The sequence below is a fragment of the Bufo gargarizans genome, chromosome 3 (genome assembly GCF_014858855.1).
Source record: "Bufo gargarizans isolate SCDJY-AF-19 chromosome 3, ASM1485885v1, whole genome shotgun sequence".
Lineage (NCBI taxonomy): Eukaryota > Metazoa > Chordata > Amphibia > Anura > Bufonidae > Bufo > Bufo gargarizans.
The window spans coordinates 45,138,770-45,155,432 of record NC_058082.1 but is presented as its reverse complement, the minus strand read 5'-3'; the positions used below and the strand labels follow the sequence as shown (position 1 = coordinate 45,155,432).

The window sequence follows — 16,663 nt, the reverse complement described above, 5'->3', positions numbered from 1 at the left end:
TGCGGCAGTTAAAGATGACAGAGGCGTCCTTCATAAAGGGACCCCAGATATAGCTAAGACCTTCTGCGCCTTTTATAGGGACCTATACAACCTTAAGACACCAGATCACATGTCACCAGCTCAATTAGGTGAAGCGACAGAGAAATTCCTCTCCTCCCTCCAGTTACCTACTATTACCCCAGCTCAGTCGGCCCAGCTCCTGTCTCCTATCACAGACGATGAAATTTGTAAAGTTCTCTCCTCCATACCCTCGGGGAAAAGCCCAGGCCCTGATGGTTTTACCATCTTTTACTACAAATCCTTTAAGCAGACCCTAATTCCCCATTTTAATACCTTATGTAACTACTTACTCCAAGGGGGTTCCCTCCCTCCCCAATCGCTTTCAGCCCATATCACGGTAATCCACAAGGAAAATAAGGATCCCCTAAATTGCGGGAGTTACCGCCCTATTTCGCTCCTAAACACAGATGTGAAATGGTGGGCCAAAATCTTGGCTCAACGTATTCAGGCGGTTCTCCCTGGCATTATCAACGAGGAGCAGGTGGGGTTCGTCTCTGGCAGGCAGGGAAGCGAAAATACGGTCCGTGTCATACAATTGATCACGCATGCTCGTCAGCAATCAATACCCTTAGCTCTTCTCAGCACAGATGCAGAGAAGGCCTTTGACAGGATCAGTTGGCAATTCATGTCTCGGGCACTGTTGAAGTTTGGCCTTCCGGACCAGTTCATTCAATCCATTTTCTCACTCTATTCGCTCCCCTCTGCCAGAATACGGATTAATGGAACACTCTCCCCAGCTTTTCCCATTACTAATGGGACGAGGCAGGGGTGCCCACTCTCACCTGCCCTCTTTGTTATTGTCATGGAGACCCTGCTGGCCAGGATCCGGCAAGATCCAGACATTAGGGGGATCACCTTGGGGTCGCATACTCACCTGACGGCCGCTTTTGCAGACGACCTTTTGGTCATAACGTCCAACCCTCTAACTTCCTTCCCCAGACTTCAGGCCCTTTTTGAGGAATATGGAGCAGTCTCAAATTTTAAGATCAATTATACTAAGTCACAAGCCCTGAATATTTCTTGCCCTTCCGCTACCGTGGATACGCTTAAAGGTATCGCTGCTTTTTCATGGGCCGCTAAGTCAATCCCTTTTCTGGGCACACATATCTCAGCAAAACCGGAAGACCTTTTCGAGTTAAATTATGTGCCTCTGCTGAAATCCATTAGATCACACTTACAAGCTTTGAAGCTTCCGTTTATCTCTTGGATTGGGCGGAAGAACTTCATTAAAGCTTTTATTGTCCCCAGACTGCTGTACCTCATCCAAACACTCCCTATCTGGCTACCCCATTCCTTCTTTGTGGAGGTCCGCAGGGTCATCTCAACCTTTGTTTGGTCTGGAGGGTCCCCTAGACTGGCTTATGCCACTCTCACTCGGGAGAGGAGGTTGGGAGGCTTCGGCCTACCTGACATATACCTTTACTACAAAGCATCGATGCTGAACAGAGCTTTGAGCCTCATCGCCTGGTGCCCTCTCGGCCTTGTCTCCCGACTGGAGTGTTATCTGCTCTCATATAGGGACAAGTTAGTTCTTTGGGGCTTACGCAAATGTACGGCTAATAATAAGTTTACCTCGCCACTATGGAAGGGTCTGTTATTGGAATGGACCAAACTATATGGGTCCTCTACCCTTAGGTTCCCAAGCTTGAATCTCCCCTTAGATCTGCTGCAGGCGTATGTACACCCGGCCACCTCTGATGCGACAGGAATTTGGGCTATACTAGGCAACCTTAAACTGAAAGACATCATAACTGTATCAGGTGCCTTCAATTGGAGTAAGATATATGAAATCCCGAGGGTTCAAGGAGCCTCTTTCCTATCGCTTATGGCGTTTAAGAAAGACTTGGCGCTTTTGAAATCTCTGCCCAGGCCCACGGTTGATCCCTCTTGGTTGGAGGGGAAAATCGCTAACACCCTTCGCCCCAAGAAACCTCTCTCCACGTTCTACAGGGAGTTACTCTCCTCCGCACCTCCAGATCTGTGGTTCCTTGCAGCGTGGGAAAAGGAACTGTCTCTGACTTTGTCAGAACCTGAAAAGGCGTTCATCCTCACACACTCACATGGTTTCAACCGTTGTATTAAAATCCAGGCAAACTCTTATAAATTACTTACAAGATGGTATAAGACGCCGGAATTCCTTCACAAGCTCAATCCCGCTATCCCAAACGGCTGCTGGAGGTGTGGAGGAGACATTGGCTCTTTGTCTCATATTTGGTGGAGCTGCGAGAAAATCAAACCGTTCTGGGTTGAAGTAGGGGCAGCTATAAACAGGATATGTAACATCCAGATTACCTTAGACGCAAAACTCCTGCTGCTCTGGTGCCCAAATAGCACGCTCACTCCCTCAAAGTATAACCTACCAACCATGCTTATTACAGCAGCTCGACTGCTGATCCCTCTTTTATGGAAAAATGAATCAGCCCCTTCGTTCTTGATGTGGACGGAAAAAATTGACCAATTATATCGGTTCGAAGAATTAGCCCACTGGGAAAATGACTCTAGAGCAGTTTTTGTAAAAATATGGTCTCCTTGGAAGCTATATCGCAATTTCTAAGTTTAGACATGTCTTGACTTAAGATGTTGATTGACATCCAACTCTCCCCCTCCCCTCTATCCCCCCCTGTTTCACCTTCCTTTGTCTTGTTATAATCCCCCCTCGTCAGATATTTGTTCATTTTTGTCACTTTATTATTTGAAGTCGTGTATGCCATCATTTTGCACATAGTGTGCTTGCTGATTATGCACTTTTCCAGCTGCGTCTGGACACAAGATGTATGTTTCTCTACGTGACTGTGTATATCTCTCAAATAAAAAGAAATTTGATAAAGAATATACAAGTGAATTGATTATAAATGTTGCTTAGGACACAAATCATCTAAGGATTTTTTGGAAAAAAAAGGATATTTTATTTTAAATACTGGCATTTCTATTATTTTTGCTATCCTGCGGTCACACGACGTGTGGATTCGGTGGTGACACGTGGAGATGATTATACAGTCTCTACTGTTGAGCAGATGGAGGACGACCTCTCGACGTCTCAGGTCATGGAAGCTCTCAGGTTGTCCAGATCGGGCCGGGCCTTGAATCTCTCCAGGTAGTCCACCTCCGTGTGCTGCAGAGAGAAGAGACCGTGACATGAGAAGGCACATTCTGTGGACAGGCTCCGTATCGCCCCCGGGCGCTGTCACTCTTATCAATCAGCCATTTCTTACCGTTTTAACCAGTAGGCTGACCCCTACCGGTTGATTCAAGGTCAACACTTCGATGATAATCGGAGCCAGAGTGGCGCTGAGACCACTGACCTGGACCACCCTCTCATGGACCGTCAGCACAGAGTCCACAAACATCTTGTTCCCCACGTCCGGCATCAGCAGCACTTCTTTGGTTTTGGTGGGTTTAGCGTAACTACAAAGACACAGACACCCTAAAGTCAGCAGCGATAAATATACACTGATATATTAGGGACCTACAGAGCTGTATTCATAATTCTGCAGACTTCAGAGCTGAAATCTACCAGTATTCCCCGCTGGATTAATTCCTGCACAGAAATAATGTATGTACACAGTGACTGCACCAGCAGAATAGTGAGTGCAGCTCTGGAGTATAATACGGGATGTAACTCAGGATCAGTACAGGATAAGTAATATATGTACACAGTGACTGCACCAGCAGAATAGTGAGTGCAGCTCTGGGGTATAATACAGGATGTAACTCAGGATCAGTACAGGATAAGTAATGTATGTACACAGTGACTGCACCAGCAGAATAGTGAGTGCAGCTCTGGAGTATAATACGGGATGTAACTCAGGATCAGTACAGGATAAGTAATGTATGTACACAGTGACTGCACCAGCAGAATAGTGAGTGCAGCTCTGGAGTATAATACAGGATGTAACTCAGGATCAGTACAGGATAAGTAATGTAATGTATGTACACAGTGACTGCACCAGCAGAATAGTGAGTGCAGCTCTGGAGTATAATGCAGGATGTAATTCAGGATCAGTACAGGATAAGTAATGTATGTACACAGTGACTCTACCAGCAGAATAGTGAGTGCAGCTCTGGGGTATAATACAGGATGTAACTCAGGATCAGTACAGGATAAGTAATGTAATGTATGTACACAGTGACTGCACCAGCAGAATAGTGAGTGCAGCTCTGGAGTATAATACAGGATGTAACTGAGGATCAGTACAGGATAAGTAATGCAATGTATGTACACAGTGACTGGAGCAGCAGAATAGTGAGTGCAGCTCTGGAGTATAATGCAGGATGTAACTCAGGATCAGTACAGGATAAGTAATGTATGTACACAGTGACTGCACCAGCAGAATAGTGAGTGCAGCTCTGGAGTATAATGCAGGATGTAACTCAGGATCAGTACAGGATAAGTAATGTATGTACACAGTGACTGCACCAGCAGAATAGTGAGTGCAGCTCTGGAGTATGATGCAGGATGTAACTCAGGATCAGTACAGGATAAGTAATGTATGTACACAGTGACTGCACCAGCAGAATAGTGAGTGCAGCTCTGGAGTATAATACAGGATGTAACTCAGGATCAGTACAGGATAAGTAATGTATGTACACAGTGACTGCACCAGCAGAATAGTGAGTGCAGCTCTGGAGTATAATACAGGATGTAACTATAATGTAATATACAGCTCTCACCTTTCCTCCACTTTAATGGACATCTGGTTGAAGAGGTTATGCATGTACTGAGCAAAGTGTTCCACGTAGAGCATGTTGTGCCCTGACACTTGGATGTTTAAGGTTCCGTATTCATACTCTGTACCTGCTTTGATCTCCTTTTTTAGTAACTTGCCTTTTTTCTTTTGTTCCTATAGAGTAAAAAATAAAGTTACAGTATATAATTAAAAGGAAAAGGACGTCCATTACGAAGCTGGACGGCCTGATGACCCTGAGAGCAGAGCTCTGGGGGGCCCTCTCACTACAGACGTCTATAGGGGGTCTGTTGGCACAGTGTAATTCTTCCTTCCAGTACAAGGACACTGCGCTGAGACATCTGCTCTTCACATGGAGGTGTCGGCTGTGACTATCAGTACAATATAATCTGCCATATAGGACACGTCCTCACCACTTCTGGGGGTAACAGGAACTTGTAGCGGCCGATGCTATGAGTGGGTTTTGTCCTGTGGGTTCTTCTGTTTTCTATCAGGAAACCTGCGGGACAAGAGGAGAATAATCGGTGAGTGGAAACAGTCAGCGAGCTGAGCTCCTGCAATGCAGAGGGGGCAGGCGACACAGTTCTTGAGTACAGTGTATAGCAAATCGCCTCCGATTTGTAGGGCAGAATCCGCACCACAAATCCCCGGCAGTTCCGCCACCAATGAGGCCAGGTGAGGCGATTGCCTCAGGCAGCACCAGGTGCGGGCAGGAGGGGGGCAGCGGAAGGGCCATGGGCAATTTCATTGTGGAAACGCTCATCTCTACATATTCAACTGCATCTCTGTACTCAGGACAGCAATACAGTTCAATGCCACGACGGGGCACTGGCGCGATGTCTACCTGGCCCACCGTTTCCCTTAATAGGCTTTAGTCCTAGTTCCTGTAGCCTATCAGAGGCCGGTGTCATCGCGCTGCCTGAGCCGGGCTGCATAGAGCTCAGGGCACAGACTAGAAGAGGTCCGTGTCCTACACCGCATCGCCGACAGCAGAATGGAGGTAAGCATGAGTTTATTATTTTTACTTGGCAGCATGCTGTTGGGCCACAATGGGGTGGGGGTTGGAGAACGAAGCGGGGACAGCTCTGGCTGGAGGTCCCCGGATTTTCAGAGGTCTGTCAACCACCAAGCACTGCTCCCATAGAAGTTAATAGGAGCGCACCGCGCATACGCAGCCCATGCTTCCATTCATTTCTATGGGGCCAGCGCTCGGCTATTTTCGGCGGCCCCATAGAAATGCATGGAGTTGCGCAGTGCGCCCTCTGTTCATTTTCCCACTCCGTTCTCATTGTAGGTGCGGGTCCCAGCGCGGGACTCGCACCTATCAGACAATGGGGGCATACCCTAGCGATATGCCCCCATTGTCTGAGATGGGATAACGCCTTTCACAGTGGGGCTGAAGGGAAGGGGTTAGGTTAAGAATTTGGCCGCTTCAGTTTTCTCCTCAGGCAGCAGAAAGGCTAGGTGCCCCCTGGTTCCACCAGGTCTGAATGTGACCTAATGGTATCGGAGGGTAAATCTTCTCTTCCATGGGGCACATTTACAGCTTTACTCACCATTATCTCTGCTCAGGAAGCCGTTGCGTCCTGCAATCCTGGAAAACAAGACATTACACCACAAAGTCATAAAAGCAAGGAGTTATCTGGTAGTTCAAGATGTCATGCTTCACTTCTCCTGCGGAGGCGCTGCGGGGAAATGGAACACAGAATCCACCATAGATTACTGCGGTTTCCAGCAATGAGAAACCTTGGGATCAGAGGAACTTTCTAACAAAAAGTGAATTACATCCATAAAGATGCTGCATTTAAAGGGGTTAAGGAAGATCCCCAAAAATTTTGGTAAAGAGGTAAAGGCAGGGAGTGTGATATAAAAGCAAAAGAAGCTTTAAAACAATTATTTTGGAGAACCCCCCCCCCCCCCCGGGATCGGATATCTGTTATACTGAACTCCCAGAATAATTTTTCATTTTCATTTTTCACCCCCTGCCTTCCCAGAGCCATAACTTTTTTATTTTTCAGTTCAATTTGTTCTGTTTTTTTGCACGACAAGTTGTGCTTTCTAATGGCACCATTTAATATTGCACTATGACTGTAGTGGGAAGCTGTAAGAAAATTTCAGAATGAGACTCAATGGCACCATAGTTTTATGTTTTTTTGTTTTTATGGCGTTCCCTATCCAGTAAAACTGTCCGCTTCCCCATATTCTCCAGGTCAGTATGATCACAGTGATACCACACTGATACATCTTGTTTTGTGTTTTAATACAGAAAAAATAAATAAATAAATATTTGGAAAAGAAAAAAGTAAAAAATTTCAAGCTTACCATCACTGGAATATTCCAATACAGGCCAGCAGGTGGCAGCACTGTACTGGTATAAAGTAAAGGGTGTGTTCTGTGATGGATAACTACCCATGACAGAACACAATTGGCAATCTAACGATTGCTTTTTATAGTCACCTATGGTAACGGGGGGGGGGGGGAAAGAAAAGAAAAGAAAAAAAAAAAGTTTTTAAAAATATAAAAGTTCAAATCATCCCCTTTCTCCAAAATGACAATAAAAATACATAAACAATAAAAAAATAAACATCATGAGCATTGCCGCGTGTGAAACCGCGTGTGAAACCGCTAAACGGAAAAAAAAGTTAAAAAGGCAGATTCGCTGTTGTTTTGTTTCTTCACCAGCCACAATTTTTTTTTTATAAATCGTGATCAAAAAGTCACACACACCCCAAAATGATACCAATGAAAAGTACAGATTGCCCCGCATAAAATGAGCCCTGACACAGCTCCATACATATAACTCCGAAAAAGTTATAGGGGTCAGAATATGGAGATAAAAAAGAAGAAAAAACAACAACTTATTTTTAATTTTATTCAATACTAGCTGAAGGACCTGCCTCGCTCGGGTATATTTCATCTTTCATTTAATGTTTCTGTGTGTCGTTAAAAGATATCAACAGTATTCCCCATAACAGTGACCTCTACAGCACCCCGCCCGCTCCTACAATGACCCATATCCTTAAAATGGGACCTCCACAGCAGCCCGCCCCTTTAACAGCAAGTTCCCCAGCACTCCACCTCCTTGACAGTGACCTCCACAGGGTCCCACCCCCTTAGCAGTGACCTCTACAGCACCCGCCCCTTAACAGAGACCTCCACAGCGACTGCCCCTTTAACAGTGACCTCACAGTACCCCGCTGCCCCTTTAATAGTGGCCTCCACAGTCCCCTACTCCCTTAACAGTGACCTCCACAGTGCCCGCCCCTTTAACAGCAACATCCACAGCACCCGCCCCTTTAACAGTGACCTCCACAGTACCCCGTCTTCTTAAGGCCTAGTTCACACAAACTTTTTTTTTTGCGGGTGTACGGGCCGTTTTTTTGTGTTCCGTATACGGAACCATTCATTTCAATGGTTCCGCAAAAAAACGGAATGTGTACCGTATGCATTCCGTTTCCGTATTTCCGTTCCGTTGAAAGATAGAGCTTGTCCTATATTTGGCCGTAAATCACGGGTCGTGGCTCCATTCAAGTCAATGGGTCCGCAAAAAAAACGGAACACATACGGAAATGCATCCGTATGTCTTCCGTTTCCGTTTTTTCTGAACCATCTATTGAAAATGTTATGCCCAGCCCAATTTTTTCTATGTAATTACTGTATATGCCATACGGAAAAACGGAACGGAAAAACGGAAACACAACGGATCCGTGAAAAACGGACTGCAAAAAACTATAAAAGCCATACGTTCGTGTGAACTAGGCCTAACAGTGATTTCCACAACACCCCGCCCCCTTAACAGTGGTCTCTACAGCAATCTTCCCCTTAACACTGACCTCCATAGTGGACTGTCCCCTTAACTGTGACCTCCACAGCAGCCTGCCCCTAGGGTGGCCAGAGGTCCGGTTTTAGGCCGGACAGTCCAGCTTTCAGACTCCCTGATCTCCGTCTGGCGCAGTGCCTGGACGGACACAGGGATGTCCTTTTGAACAGCTCACTCTCAGACTGCAGCACTGTGCTGTCTGAGCGTGAGCTGGAGAAAGTCACCCTCCCTCCCCTGCAGCTGACAGAAGTTGATTTTTACCTTCATTTTTTCAATCCCAGTCAGCTGCAAAGTGGGAGGGGGCGTGGCTTAATGGGACCTGGGGGCGGGTTTTAAGCCCGTCTTTTGAGGGTGGCCTGAATGGTCACCTTACCTGTCCCTGCCCCTGTGACCTCCACAGCACTCCGCTCCCTTAATAGTGCCATCCACAGCGCCCTCCCCTTTAAAGCTGACCTACAGCAGTGAAGAAAAATGGCTGGGTTGTTATGGAAACCTGGAGTAAAACTGTGTATGTGAAGACTAAGGGCCTGCGAGCTTCTATTGGCTGATAATTGGTTACGTGACCAAGCTTCTATTGGCGAATGCATTTTTTGGGAATATCTCAGGAACGCTATGTCCTAGAGAGCTATGTCCCGGACACCTGTGTGCCAAATTTCGTTATTGTAAATGCGACGGTGCAGATTCCTTTAGCGCACATACAGCTTTATATATTAGATTAAAACACAAATGAACGTGACGTCACTGGCCTACGAAAAGCAGAGAGAAGGCCGCGGTGTTCCTCGGGTGCACAAAGAAAAACTATACATACGTGGTATCACTGTAATTGTACTGACCCGGAGAATGAGGGGAATCAGTCAGCTTTACCGCAAAGGGAATGCCATAGAAACAAAGCCCATAAAACGGTGGCGGAATGGTTTTTTTTTTTGTTTGTTTTTTCCCCCCAATTTCACCCCATTCGGATTTTTTCCTGCTACATCATATGTAATATTAAATGGTGTCATAAGAAAGTACAACTTGTCCCGCAATGTAACAACTTGAACGGAAAAAAAAAAAGTTATGGCTCTGGGAAGGTGGGGAGTTATAAACGAAAACGGAAAATCGCAGGGTCCTCTAAGGGTTAATACAGTAGTATATGGTAAATTCAGTCAGCGCTGCCACCTGCAGAGGAATATAGCTGTGATAGGCTGGAGCCTGTGGGAGGCTACCAGGCCTATCACCATCAATGATCAGTTTTCCCTATATCAGCATGGGGAAGCCGTTCAGAGCCGTGCACCCGAGGAACACCGCGGCCTTCTCTCTGCTTTTCGTAGGCCAGTGACGTCACGTTCATCGGTCACGTGGCCTAGGAGCAGCTCAGCCCCCTAGAAGTGAACGGGACGGAGGTGCAATACCAATCAGAGCCACTATACGAGGTACAGAGCTGTGCTTGGTGAGCAGGAGAAGGCTGCGGTGCGCGCAGGGGGTGTCGGTGCCTTCTCAAACAGCTGATTGGCGGGGGTCCCAGGTGTAGGACCCCCACTGATCAGATACTGATGACCTATACTGAGAATAGCTTATCAGTAAAAAAAAAAAAAAAAAAACATCTTGCAAAAACCTTTTAAAGGGACTGTCCAGTAATATGAGATAACTGGAATCGTCCTGCAATACAGGACAGGTGAGTACTTACCTGGCAGATACCACGTCATCGCTCCAGCTCTTCCGGCCCGGCTGCCGCACTGACGTCACAAACTGGTACAACCCCTTTAAAGTTTAGGGGTCCTAAATAACCCCTTTAAAACCGGCAGCCTAGCAGGACCTTGCACGAGGCTCTTCGTGGCCACCTACAGTCACAGGCGAATGGCTGGATCCATAGAAATCTCACGGCGACCTCCATTATTCTCTATGGGGTTCATAGGTCCACAGGGATGACAGAAGCCACGCTATGAGCCGCCACGCTGCGGTCAGATCATGATTAATAAACTGCACTGTGTGAACGCAGCCTTAGAGATCGGTCGCACATTGGGCAGAACTCTGTGTGATTGGGGGGGGGGGGGGCGATTATAATTTGGGAGCAAAGCTGTAATACCTGTGCACACTGCCTGTCCCACAGCAGCACAGAGGCAATGGCCGGGGCACTTACCTGCAGAGGGCTGCGGTGGATCTGAGCAGGGCGCCTCCCCTGACAGGCAGCATCTGGAGGGGGACACAAAGACAGAGGTGACAACCTGCGACCCCCCAATATCACCGGACACCCTCCCTGCGCCCCTGTACAGTATTCCCAGTCACCTTCTCACCACATGGGGGGCAGTACTGGCAGAGCACGGAATGTGCCACACGGAAAAGCTTCCCCGCAGAGTGAAAGGAAGGTTCCGCTGTAACCATGGAGACAGGAAGTCGTCCTCTCAGATAACTCCTTGTTGTCATATCTGCTTGGGGGCTTATCAGGTGTTGCAAAAACTACAACTCTCAGCATGCTCCAAGTTGTAAAGGCGTGCTGGTGGTTGTAGTTTTAAAACAGATGAGGAGTTATTTACATAGACTTAAAGGGGTTTTCCAGTAAGAATATGTTTTAAAAATAAAGTAATAAAAATCCACAGAGCGGGCGTCAACAGCGCAGCAAAGATTTTATTAACGCTAAACCAATCCTCCGCTAGTGTGTTTGCATTTTTCAGCGCAGAATCGGCATGGTTTTCGGCACCGAATCCGCACTGAAATCTTAAAAAAAAAAAAACATACCCTTACAAACAGAAATATGCACAGATTTCATTGTGTTTCCACAGCAAATTGCACCAAAAACCGCATGCGTTATCTGCTGTTTTTGGTGCAGACTTGCTGCAGATATCACACGTGCATTGCGAAGAGTGAAATCCGCACAAAAAAATCGCCAAGGGTGCAGACAATCGACAGGGTGCAGATTTCAAAATCCACACAGAAAAAATAGCTTTTCTGGTCCTATATCATGTTGTGTTTTTTCCTCATGAAAATGCACACAGAAAAAGCATCAATTAGGGCTCATGTACGTGACCGTTTTTGTTTTGCGATCCACAAAACGCTTGATACCGGCCGTGTGCCTTCTGCATTTTGTGGAACAGAACGGTCTGCCCGTAATCGAACAGTCCTATCCTTGTCCGTAATGCAGACAATGATAGGACATGTCTTATTTTTTGCGGAATGGACATGCAGACGCGGAACACACACGGAGTACTTTTGTGTACTTCAGCCCTACAACCGTGCCGTTTTTCGCGGTCTGCCTGTGTGCCTTCCGCAATTTGTGGAACGGAACAGGAGGCCCATTATAGAAATGCCTATTCTTGTCCGCAAAATAGACAAGAATAGGACAGGACTCATAATTTTTGCGGGGGCCACGGAACGGAGCAACAGATGCGGACAGCACGCGGAGCGCTGTCCGCATCTTTTGCGGACCCATTGAAATGAATGGTTCCGTATACGGACCGTATGCGGAATGCAGAAAACGGCCCGTATACGGAACGCAAAATACGTTTGTGTGAATGAGCCCTAAGGCTGAGTTCACATCACTGTTATTTTACCATTCTTCTGATCCGTCAGAAGAACAGAAAAAAAAAAGAAAAAAAACGATCCTGAGCGTCAGTTATGCACATTTCATTCTAAAAAAACGGATGTCGGACAGAAATGGCTCAAACTGATGCCAAATGTGTAACTAATGCTTTAGGATCCGTTTTTTTTCTTTATTTGTATGTTCTTCTGACGGATCAGAAGAATGAAAAATAACAGCGATGTGAACTCAACGTTATACGTGCTGTGTGCAGCTAGCCTAATAGCCCCCATCTCAGAGTAAGGATACCCCCTTAGTGCCTCCTCACAGTAGTAATATCCCTTTTAGTGCCCCTCAGACAGTAGTGAAGTACTCTACGTGCACTACACAGAATGTCCCCATAAGTTCCCTGCATACATTACAATGCCCCCATAAGTGCCCACCCAGTACAATGCCCCCCATAACGTAGGAGAACCCAGTGATGCCCCCTTATTAACTGAATGCTCACCTACCCCACATTCCCGTGGCGAGCGGTGCAGAAGAGCTCTGGTCTCCGGTCTGCGGCGATGACATCACTGTATCACACCTGCAGCAGAGGGCTCGCTGCTTTACCAATGTCTTCAACTGTATCTGCATCCTCAGGTCACAACTACAGTTGAAATCAGGACATGTGGCAACATAGGACAGAACATGGGACAGATGATGAAATTAGGGACTTTCCTGCTGGATCAGGGACACATGGGAGACATGATCACTGCCCGTAGCCGTCATCCACCTCAGCCCTTCCTGGTATTTCCATTGTACTGAACAGGGATCAGGAAGTGGGAAGCAGCGGGGACCCCATAAGCGTCAGGTTCACACAGGGGACTCACATTGTAAATGGGCGAAAAACGGTCTTCGTGGACTCCACCCCTTTTTATCTTCCTCTCTCACCATCCCAGCGAACCTACATTTACTACTTTCAGGATGGCGTGCTGCTCCAGGCCCTGTTTTTGCAGGCACTAGTTGTACTTCCTTTTGTCATCATCGTTGGGTGCAATTATGTTTCTGGGCCCCATTCTTGAGACAGTAGAGGGTCCCAGAAGTATGGACCGGCCCCCATCGGACCTGCTACGATATATCCTATAGATCTGTCCTAAATGTCAGACCACCCCTTTAAGGCATTATAACATACAGAGGGGAAGGGTTTCAGTGCTGGCACATCCTGGGCTCTGCCAGTACTGTGCCCATGTAATCCCTGTGGAAAGCCCACCTGGGATTGGAAGCCAGACCCCTATTAGTGAAGCCTCTGTTTAACCCCTTAGATTCCTCTGTCCATAGTGATGGGGCATCTAAGTGGTTAAACATAGGCGCTCTCTCTCACCACATCCCACCCTCTGTAATGCGACCACAGGCGGTAAGCAGCCTCATGAAGGCCCCAGACCTGAAATCTTTGTTCTCCTATTAGAGCGGGGTCCTCGTGAATATCAGGACTCATCTGCTCAGTACACACCGCCATTGCAGTTTTTGACGTCCGCCACCGGGACCACCGCCGAGTACTAGAATGGGGGCCCCGCGTTCCTCAGTTAGATTGGTGTGGCGGTCACGCATGTGCGCTGCTGCTCCATTCACGCCTTTGTGTCAGCACGGGCCCCTGTTCTTCTGATCGACAGGGCCCCATCAGCCAAACCTCTGCAGATAGGGGGTAAGTTGTCGTAGAGGGACAACCCCTTAAAAAAATTGCGGAATTCTGGAGTTTTTACAATTTGCCACCTCACACGGCATAATTGTCCATGTTGGAAGCACCCCTTTAAAAAGGCTTTGTCACTAGGATCAACCCTGTTTAACCAGGCATATAGTCCGGTAGGGTTGATCCAGCTGAGTTCAACGATACCTGTATTTTTTTTGTAGGCGTCAGGAGAAATGTAGACTTTTATTTTTATGCAGATGAGTCCTCTTGGTGCTCCAATGGCTCATTTGCATAAAAATAAAAATTTCTCCACAACGCCAACAATTACAAACAAATAATACAGGTATGGTTTTACTCAGCTGGATCAACCCTACCAGGATATACGCCTGGTTTAATAGGGTTGATCCTGGTAACAGAGCTGCTTTGACCCTTTCCTATAGTCCCCAGAGGTACCAAGCCATGTTTACACCCCTTTGATGTGGGGGCCACGGGTTGGGGCCCCTCCTCTAGCCTCATGGTTGTAGGTTTCCCCTCCTGCTGCAATATTCTCCACAGTTTTGACGTCAGACGACCAAAGACTCTGATGACGTCACAGACATTTCGTCCCCTTGAAGAAAATGAATGACAAACGCAGTCACTAAATTAACTATTTATTATAATATGTAAAAATAAACCACACACACACATCCTACACTGCGGAACTACAAGCTCCAGCATGCACCTGTCAGGACAAGGCAGCCACATTCCACAACAACCACCCAAATATCACATGACCCTGCCCCGCCCACTGCTGATGATGGCAGCTCACAGAGCAAAGATCTCCGGTGACATCACCCGGAAGTGACAGCAAGTAACGTGGCGTCCGCACTGCTCACTGCAACCTAACAAGCTCCTACACCCGGAGACCACGCCCTACCCTGCTGCCCGAGAAGGAGGGGCCGAGAAACCAATAGCTGGCGTCCTGTGGATCCGCCTGTCGGCGTGTGACGTCAGGAGGCCAGCGTGGCCGTGTTTCGGCGCCATGTTGGTGGAGGCATCTAGAGATTCTGCACTTTTGTTTTGTTCTTCTGTTCTTGTGGTCAGATCCTAACTGATCGCCACGTGGGGTTTATTATTGGGTGTTCTACGCAATATAAGGAACCAGTAACCTGCAATAGGGTCTGTCTGTGTGCATATTTGCATAAAAAGAGGTATTTGTGGCCAGTGGTTTTTTTTTGGGAGTTTTTTTTTTAAGGTATGCGGATATGCATGTATGTGAAAGTGCAGCGTTTTACAGCATAGCAATGCATTGGATGTATATTTTTTATTTTTGTTTTTATCCAATGCAAACTGTTCAGGATGCATTCCGTTCTGTGACCGCACACGCTGCAAGCTGCGGTTTTGTGTCCGGTCAAAAAAACGGATCAGTCACTGAAAGCAAAGTACGGCTAGTTTCACACTAGCGGCAGCCTTCTCCGACAGGGCATCTGTCAGCAGTTTTGTACCTATGACACCGGCTGACCCGTTACATGTGCTCTCGGCAGCTGAAGACATCTGTGTTGGTCTCATGTTCATATGTGTCCACATTACTGAGAAAAATGTCTTAGTATATGCAAATGAGCCTCTAGGAGCAACGGGGGCGTTACAGTTACACTTAGAGGCTCTGTTCTCTCTTCAATTGCCAGGTCCTCAGCATTATAACAGGGGCAAACAGTGGTCCTGTCAAAGTGCAGAGGGACGCAGCAGTTACAGAGAGAGCAGAGCTTCTAAGTGTAACGGCAACGCCCCCGTTGCTCCTAGAGGCTCATTTGCATATATAAAAACTCCTGAAACCACCTCATCTGCGCATGCGCCAGGAAGAGAAATAGTGCTGACTAGTGTTGAGCGAACTTGTGTTTCAGTTCGGTGTCTAAAGTTTGGGCTTATCGAAGTATCGCGTTATGGATTCCGCTACCACGGACCATAACAGAATTTAGGATCCATAACGCGATTCTTCGATAACCCGAACTTTAGATGCCGAACACAAGTTCAGCTCAACACTAGTCAGCACTATTTCTCTTCCTGGCGCATGCGCAGATGAGGTGGTTCAAGGAGTTTGCGCATGCGCCAGGGAGACGGGTAGTTTGGAAGTAACGTCCCGTCCATAGACCGCATCAGGAACAGACATGATGCTGGGGAATATAGGGTTTTTCCGAAAAGGAGTGCGACATGACCGGATTCCAAAGTAGTATATTGGAAAGTTTCTCCTGCAGGCAAGAGACGGCTAACTAAAGGGGGTGTCCCTTCTGGGACATCGAGGTCCTATCGCTAGGACATGCCCCCAATGTCTGATAGGCGTCCTTAGAATGGAGCCCACAACGTGCCGCGCACCCGCCCTCCATTCGATCCTGTCGGACTGCCGAAAATAGCTGAACGGCGCACTTGGCTGTTTTTGGAATTCCCATGGGTCCGCAAAAAAAAATAAGAATGAAGGTACTCTGTGAGCATTCCGTTTCCGTATGTCCGTATTTCTGTTCCGCAAAAAAATAGGATGTCCTATTATTGTCCGGACGAGGATAGGACTGCTCCTATTAGCGGCCAGCTGTTCTGTACCGCAAAATACATACGGTCCGTGTGCATGAGCCCGAGTGCTGTCCTTGAGCAGCCAATGACGGCCCTGCCTAATTCCGTCACGGTTCTGTGGGGGCCCCAAGTGACCCCCTTTAAATGTTATCAGTGAACGGTGAGAGCCACGGTGTAACGTCACGGTCTGGGGCAGGTTGCCGATCCTAGATAATTTGCATAACCCAACTCCCTCAGGCTCCACAGTCGCCACGTACATTGTGCGTACGCTGCCACATAGCGATTTCATACATTGATAGAGGGGCAAACAAAAATTTGCGCCAGGAGTTGGCTCATGGCGGTCATGCAGCGAGCACGGCGCAGTAAGGTCGCCCCACAGTTTACAATATGCTGTT

General features: G+C 47.4%; 1 protein-coding gene across 1 annotated transcript; it reads right to left on the bottom strand.

Moving 5' to 3' along the window:
• Nucleotides 1-2,950: 2,950 nt before the first annotated feature.
• Nucleotides 2,951-10,926, bottom strand: MRPL48 (mitochondrial ribosomal protein L48). The gene is made up of 7 exons (XM_044285418.1): nt 10,831-10,926; nt 10,685-10,737; nt 6,302-6,339; nt 5,159-5,244; nt 4,732-4,901; nt 3,273-3,465; nt 2,951-3,172 (listed from the first exon to the last, which is right to left on the bottom strand). The coding sequence occupies exons 1-7, from the start codon at nt 10,924-10,926 to the stop codon at nt 3,098-3,100; spliced, it is 711 nt and encodes a 236-aa protein (XP_044141353.1). The 3' UTR covers nt 2,951-3,097.
• Between the last annotated feature and the right edge of the window lie 5,737 nt (nt 10,927-16,663).